The sequence below is a fragment of the Pollicipes pollicipes genome, unplaced genomic scaffold (genome assembly GCF_011947565.3).
Source record: "Pollicipes pollicipes isolate AB1234 unplaced genomic scaffold, Ppol_2.1 Scaffold_4740;HRSCAF=5597_pilon_pilon_pilon, whole genome shotgun sequence".
NCBI classification, from domain to species: Eukaryota; Metazoa; Arthropoda; class Thecostraca; order Pollicipedomorpha; family Pollicipedidae; genus Pollicipes; species Pollicipes pollicipes.
The window spans coordinates 30,894,963-30,901,424 of NW_023596545.1; the positions used below are offsets into that span (position 1 = coordinate 30,894,963).

Here is a 6,462-nt window from a genome sequence, read left to right on the forward strand (position 1 = left end):
TGGCTGACTGATGGACACTAGTGTATGATGTCACTGGTGTGTTGTTTTGTGCCATGAATGCCATCACTGATGGATGGACGTTGGATGAAAGTTTTGCCAGGCTGGGATGAAAAAAGGCCTTTCTGCATCCTTCGATGTAAGGAAGGTTATTGCTATTAGGTAATTTTGTGTCTATTACCAAAGACGCGAGCTGAAGGTGGCAGGTACCTCTTCTGCTTGCCAGCCTAAGGGGCACAGATATCCTAAAAACTGTAGACACTTATTTTTGGAGCTTTATTCAAGCCACCACAAAATGTGTACAACGACAAAGCATTAAGCAAGCGCATAATTTAAGGGAGGGTAGGGGGCACTGGGTCACACCTTTACACTTGTAACTTTGTGTGGAGGAAATTCCCGAAGGAACCAACGGCTTGCTGGTGATGCTTATTTGTCAATGCGTGCGTCTCTTTAGTTAGCAGTGCTCTTGCATTTCATAACAGAATACCTGAAACGGAGGTAGCTACTGTGCTCAAGACCTTAAACCGCCTATGAATGGCACTGTTGATCATGTGTTATGTTGACAGTTTGGTGCGGCCGTCCCCGGCATGAACCGAGGGCGTGACGTCACGGCCGGGAGTCCGATGTCCGCACCCCGCGGAACCTTGGCCCCAGCGCTTCCGTCGTCAGCCTCCGGCGGGGTGACCCCGTCGAGTCCCTCGCCTGCCGGCGGCGTCGTGGCCATGCACTCGGCTCCCGTCCTCGGTGGTCCTGCCGCAAGCCCGGACCAGCGCAGGGTGGCGTCGCACACCCGGGGTGCTGACCGGCCGCCGGCGACGGAAGACGGTGCCAGCGGCGCGCGGGCGGCGACGGATGACACCGTCAACGAGGCGTCGATACAGCACGCGGCCGCCGAGGAAGAAGCACGTCACGGTGACGATGATGTCGTCGATGCCTCGGAGCGCGCGGCGTCGGGCCTGTGTGGTGTCATCCGCCGCTCGTCTGCCGGGGAAGGCGCCACCGACCGGGTGTTGAGCATGTGTGAGTCGGCTGACCGGCAGCCGGCGGCGTCCCGCAGCGCGGCGGCGGCCGGCGCCGAGCCGTGGCAGGCGCTCTCGGCGCCAGACGTGCGCTGCTGCCAGCCGCTGCCGCAGCCGACCGTCTGCGTGCTGGCCGGGTGCACGCTGGCCGCGGCCGCCGCCAGCTCGGCGCCCGTCGCCGGCCAGGTGAGTGGTCGCCCCGCCGGGCGAAGCGCATTCGGCGTAGGCTATGATCGTTCGGCACTCGTGGTTTCGATGAGACCACTGCGTGAGCTGGTGACCATTTGACCGGTTTGAATTCATGACAAGTGTCTGACGGTGTGACTGGCTGGGGCTATGGTCTCTGCTGTTACTGGCCGGGGCCTGTAGTCTCTGCTTTGACTGGCTGGGGTCTGTGGTCTGCTGTGTTCTGTGTTCTCTGCTGTAACTGGCCGGGGCCTGTAGTCTGCTTTGACTGACTCGGGTCTGTGGTCTGCTGTGTTCTGTGTTCTCTGCTGTAACTGACCGGGGCCTGTAGTCTGCTTTGACTGGCTCGGGTCTGTGGTCTGCTGTGTTCCGTGTTCTCTGCTGTAACTGGCTGGGGTCCGTGGTTGTCATCCTCACTGGCTGATGTCCGCGCGCTGTGCTACCATCGGCTGAGCTCTGTTATCCGAGACTGTAGACTGCTGCTGCTGAGTCCGTACGGACCCCGTCGCCTGCCCTGCCGGCAGCGCTCTGTCGCGCGTCTCTCCACCGTCTCGGGGATCCGCGGCGCTCCCTCGGCCGCCTCCCACGGCTCGCGCACCTCGCCGCTCAGCAGCATGGGGCCGTTCTGCCGCATCTGCCACGAGGGTGGGTGTGCCTGGCGGCGCCTGGGCGCCGCGCCCGGCCCGGCTGGGCCAGACGCTGACTACGGGTCGGTCACCGCCACCCGCCGGCTTAAGGGCCTAGGCCGAACTGGGACCGCCCGCTACCGCTCCACAGCCAGCTTTCGCTTTTGGCGTATATGGGAAGCCTGTGGTAAAATGTCGCGCATCTGGCGCCGCACATTCGTGGGAAAGCTTGCGGTGTGATCGGTGTATTCTATATTTTAAAGCGCGTCGTAATACGCAGCCTCAATGCAAATAAGAAAACATAAAGCTGCACGCTAGAGTGCCTAATGTGTTTTTGATAAAAGCGCTCGCCAAATTGTTGTTGGCATGAACTTGATTGTTTGGCTGTTGGCATGCACGTGGTTGCGTGGTTTTTGGCATGCCCTTGATTGCCTGGCTGTTGGCATGCACGTGATTGCTTGATTGTTGGCATGCGCGTGATTACGTGGTGAGTATAGTTGAGACGGAGCGCGGTCGTCGGCCGCCGACTGAACGCTCGGGGCGCTGCCCTGGCCAGGAGAGAGCCGGGAGGCGCTGATCTCACCGTGTCGCTGCGCCGGCTCCGTCGGCCTGGTGCACGTCTCCTGCATCGAGAAGTGGCTGTCGGCCGCCAACAAGGACTCCTGCGAGATCTGCATGTATAAATACGTTACTGAGCGGCGGCCCAAGCCTATCCTCGAGGTGGGTCGATGGCAAGCCACCCCTGCCTTCGTTACCTCTTTCGGCTTCAGTCACTGTCTGCTGCCGGCCGTTGGCCACCTGCTGCAGTGTCTGCTTTGTCTACGTAACCCGTCAATGCGGGCATAATAATATAAACGCTCGGCACACACCTGCTAGAGGGCATGTATGCCTTGCTTACACTATGACGAGTGGAGCGCAGCTTCAGATCAAACTACAGTCGTGACGCAAGATTCTGGTGTGTGTGTGTGTGTGTGTGTGTGTGTGTGGTGTGTGTGTGTGTGTGTGTGTGTGTGTGTGTGTGTGTGTGTGTGTGTGTGTGCGTGCGTGTGTGCGTGCGTGCGTGCGTGCGTGCGTGCGTGCGTGCGTGCGTGCGTGCGTGCGTGCGTGCGTGCGTGCGTGCGTGCGTGCGTGCGTGCGTGCGTGCGTGCGTGCGTGCGTGCGTGCGTGCGTGCGTGCGTGCGTGCGTGCGTGCGTGCGTGCGTGCGTGCGTGCGTGCGTGCGTGCGTGCTGCGTGCGTGCGTGCGTGCGTGCGTGTGTGTGTGTGTGTGTGTGTGGTGTGTGTGTGGACGTGCGCGCGCGCGCGCGCGCGAGAGAGGAGAGAGAGAGAGAGAGAGAGAGGAGAAGCGAGAGAGAGAGAGAGAGAGAGAGTAGAGAGAGAGAGAGAGAGAGAGAGAGAGAGAGAGAGAGAGAGAGAGAAGAGAGAGAGAGAGAAGAGAGAGAGAGAGAGAGAGGGAGGAGAGACGGGAGACGGGAGACGGAGAGTATTGGCACGTAACGACGCTCTCAGCTGATGAGGCTGTATCACGCCATCCGCCCCCCCCCCCCCTCCCTTTCCTGGCAGGAAGGGCAGGCACAGCAGGGAGTCTAACTTCGTGCCTCTGGTTTCTCAGAGGCGTGGCTTAACCATTGCGCTACCGGCACCCCCGTGGGGTTTGCAGTGATGGCTGTTTAAGTGACGCTGAGATTCCGTGAAACATTCCAACAACGCCAACGCTTACAGTCCCCTGAAACGACGACAGAAATATCCGTAGACCCTTCGCTGTGGTATTACTGAGAGTACAGGACGTTTAGAATGTCCCCACCCTTTCTGCCTACACCGAAGCACTGACTAGGGAACCTAAGCTGGGTGAAGTCGGTATTCACTGTGATTTGGGTAAAGTTTTACAAGTAGATCAACCGACTCACTCAATTGTGCGTGACCTGCCGGTTCCTTGCACGACTGCGTTAATGCAGCATGCCAAGGCTGCATTAACGTGGCTTTATTTTGCCCTGTATTTGTGGCATCTGTAGTCTCACATAAAACTGTTTCGTTGCAGTGGTTATTGAACCCTTCGAATCCGGATGATGCCAGGAATTTGATCGGCGATGTCGTCTGCTTCTTTCTGTTGACGGCCCTGGCCGTCATCGCGGCGTACCTCTGTCTGATGGGTGAGTCCTGCTGACTGGAGCTGCCTCTGTCTAATGGGTGAGTCCTGCTGGCTGGAGCTGCCTCTGTCTGATGGGTGAGTCCTGCTGGCTGGAGCTGCCTCTGTCTGATGGGTGAGTCCTGCTGGCTGGAGCTGCCTCTGTCTGACGCTTGGGTCTGGTCTGGTGAACCTTCCACCCATGCCTGGTGCAGGTCTGGCCAAGCTAGCTCTATTCGAGGACACGGAGTGAACTCACCGCCGCAATGCTCTGGTTCGCGGCGACGCTCTGCACTTGTCCCTGGCCGCCTGCGGTGGGCTGAAGCTTGTTGCGATTAGGGAACTGCCTGTCAGTGCCCGTGATGGGATACCGCGCTGGTCCAGTCGTGCTCTGGTCGACTGAGCCTGGCGTGCCGACTGTGCATGGTTCGACCGAGCCTGGCGTGCCGACTGTGCATGGGCCGACTGAGCCTGGCGTGCTGACTGTGCATGGGTCGACTGAGCCTGGCGTGCTGACTGTGCATGGGTCGGCTGAGCCTGGCGTGCCGACTGTGCATGGGTCGGCTGAGCCTGGCGTGCCGACTGTGCATGGGTCGACTGAGCCTGGCGTGCCGACTGTGCATGGGTCGAATGAGCCCGGCGTGCCGACTGTGCATGGGTCGACTGAGCCTGGCGTGCCGACTGTGCATGTGTCGAATGAGCCTGGCGTGCCGACTGTGCATGGGTCGACTGAGCCTGGCGTGCCGACTGTGCATGGGTCGGCTGAGCCTGGCGTGCCGACTGTGCATGGGTCGACTGAGCCTGGCGTGCCGACTGTGCATGGGTCGAATGAGCCCGGCGTGCCGACTGCATGGGTCGACTGAGCCTGGCGTGCCGACTGTGCATGTGTCGAATGAGCCTGGCGTGCCGACTGTGCATGGGTCGACTGAGCCTGGCGTGCCGACTGTGCATGGGTCGACTGAGCCTGGCGTGCCGACTGTGCATGTGTCGACTAAGCCTGGCGTGCCGACTGTGCATGGTTCTCTCGGGAATGCGGCAGAGGCCGACACGTGGGGCCGTGCTGACACCCCTGTGACCCGCGGTCGGCCAGCTCGCCGCGCTCTCTGCCCCAACTCCGGCGGCCCGATGTTGGCAGGCGCGTCCCACTACCTCTCCTACAAGACCCAATGGGAGGCGACCGGCCTGGTGGTGCTCGGTCTCCTCATCTCGTCCATCTACTTCGTATGGCTGGTGGTCACCTGCCGGTAAGTGGTGGTCACGTGTCGGTCAGTGGCGGTCACGTGTCGGTCAGTGATGGTCACGTGTCGGTCATTGGCAGTCACCGCCCGCCGCCGCAGACAGTTGCCCCCCCCCCCCCCCCGCAGCGGCTGCGGCTGCTGATGCCCAGCACACATAAAAATGCCCTCTTTACACCGGAATGCTCCAAGTTTTCAAACACACGTTTCCCGCTGGGCGATCTGCTCGCGGGCTTACCTCATGTCATTGATGTGGTTCTCGTTTCCTCTGAATGAAGCACGTGCGCGCCATCACCCTGCCATCTGACCGCTACTTGCTATGACTCATCATTCATGCATCACGCCAGCTGATGCTCGCCCTGCTGCGCGCTGCTGGCGGCGTGAGCAGCTGCGCTGAGGCCGCGCCCTCCTGCAGGTACCACTGCCGCGTGTGGCACGACTGGCGCCACACCCACCAGGACGTGCACCTGCTGGAGATGAAGCGGCGCTCGCAGTCGACCGTCGAGCTCAACAACAACGCCGCCCAGCTGCCGGCGGCGCTCTGCCCCGGCTGCCAGGGCGGCTCTTACTCGTGCGCGCGCTGTTGCGCCTGCCCCCACCACGTGGTCCAGTTGGAGACGCCCGTCGGCGCCGATGACGTGTTCGAGGAAGGCGGCAGCGGACCGTGCGCCCCTCTGTCCGGTGTGGACACCCCGTCCGCTAGTCATGCCAAGTGACAGTGGCGGCTGGGGATAGGTTGACGGTGGCGGCCCGGCCTCCACCTGGCGGCTGTGGACAAACTCAGGTTGCATGGGAGAGCAATAGATGGCGGCGGAGCACAGTCCGTGGGTGATGTCTATATGGCATGCATGCGCAAGTGGTTTTGTTACGTTGAATTTAAATGATTCGAATTATATGCATATTTGTTGATATTGGCCATAGGTCATGCCGTTAGTTGTGAAACAGGTCGTTGAAACTACAAATATATTGATCTCAATCCTCAAGTCTTCGTGTGTTCTAGCTGTTACACGCAAGCGTTGGGTCACGCGTGCCCAGCCGCTCGCCGCCGGCTTGCGATGCACCTCCAGTGACATGGCCCACCCATACGCAGATGGGAAGAGGCCGCCGAGCGTGCCGCTCGCTAAAACTGGAATGAAGCCGTCTCCGTAGGTCTGGGGAAATACCTGACGCTAAACACAGCGGCGCTGGGTACGGGTCCCAGAGCGGGCGCATTGTTTCAACCGACTGCCCGAGGGGGCATTGCCAGTCACAGCATTGTGGGGTTCGCCAACCCCTT

At 60.6% G+C, this 6,462-nt stretch overlaps 1 protein-coding gene across 1 annotated transcript; it reads left to right on the forward strand.

Moving 5' to 3' along the window:
- The first annotated feature begins 1,778 nt into the window (after window positions 1-1,778).
- On the forward strand, window positions 1,779-6,170 carry LOC119099247 (E3 ubiquitin-protein ligase MARCHF3). Its single transcript, XM_037222369.1, has 5 exons — window positions 1,779-1,847; window positions 2,385-2,548; window positions 3,865-3,976; window positions 5,087-5,195; window positions 5,602-6,170. The coding sequence occupies exons 1-5, from the start codon at window positions 1,817-1,819 to the stop codon at window positions 5,900-5,902; spliced, it is 717 nt and encodes a 238-aa protein (XP_037078264.1). The 5' UTR covers window positions 1,779-1,816; the 3' UTR covers window positions 5,903-6,170.
- The last annotated feature ends 292 nt before the right edge of the window (window positions 6,171-6,462 follow it).

Coding starts and splice junctions, on each gene's coding strand:
- LOC119099247 (XM_037222369.1), top strand. CDS start 1,817: ATGGGGCCGTTCTGCCGCATCTGCCACGAGG. Junction 2,549..3,864: donor GGCCCAAGCCTATCCTCGAG/GTGGGTCGATGG, acceptor GTTTCGTTGCAG/TGGTTATTGAACCCTTCGAA. Junction 3,977..5,086: donor GGCGTACCTCTGTCTGATGG/GTGAGTCCTGCT, acceptor CGATGTTGGCAG/GCGCGTCCCACTACCTCTCC.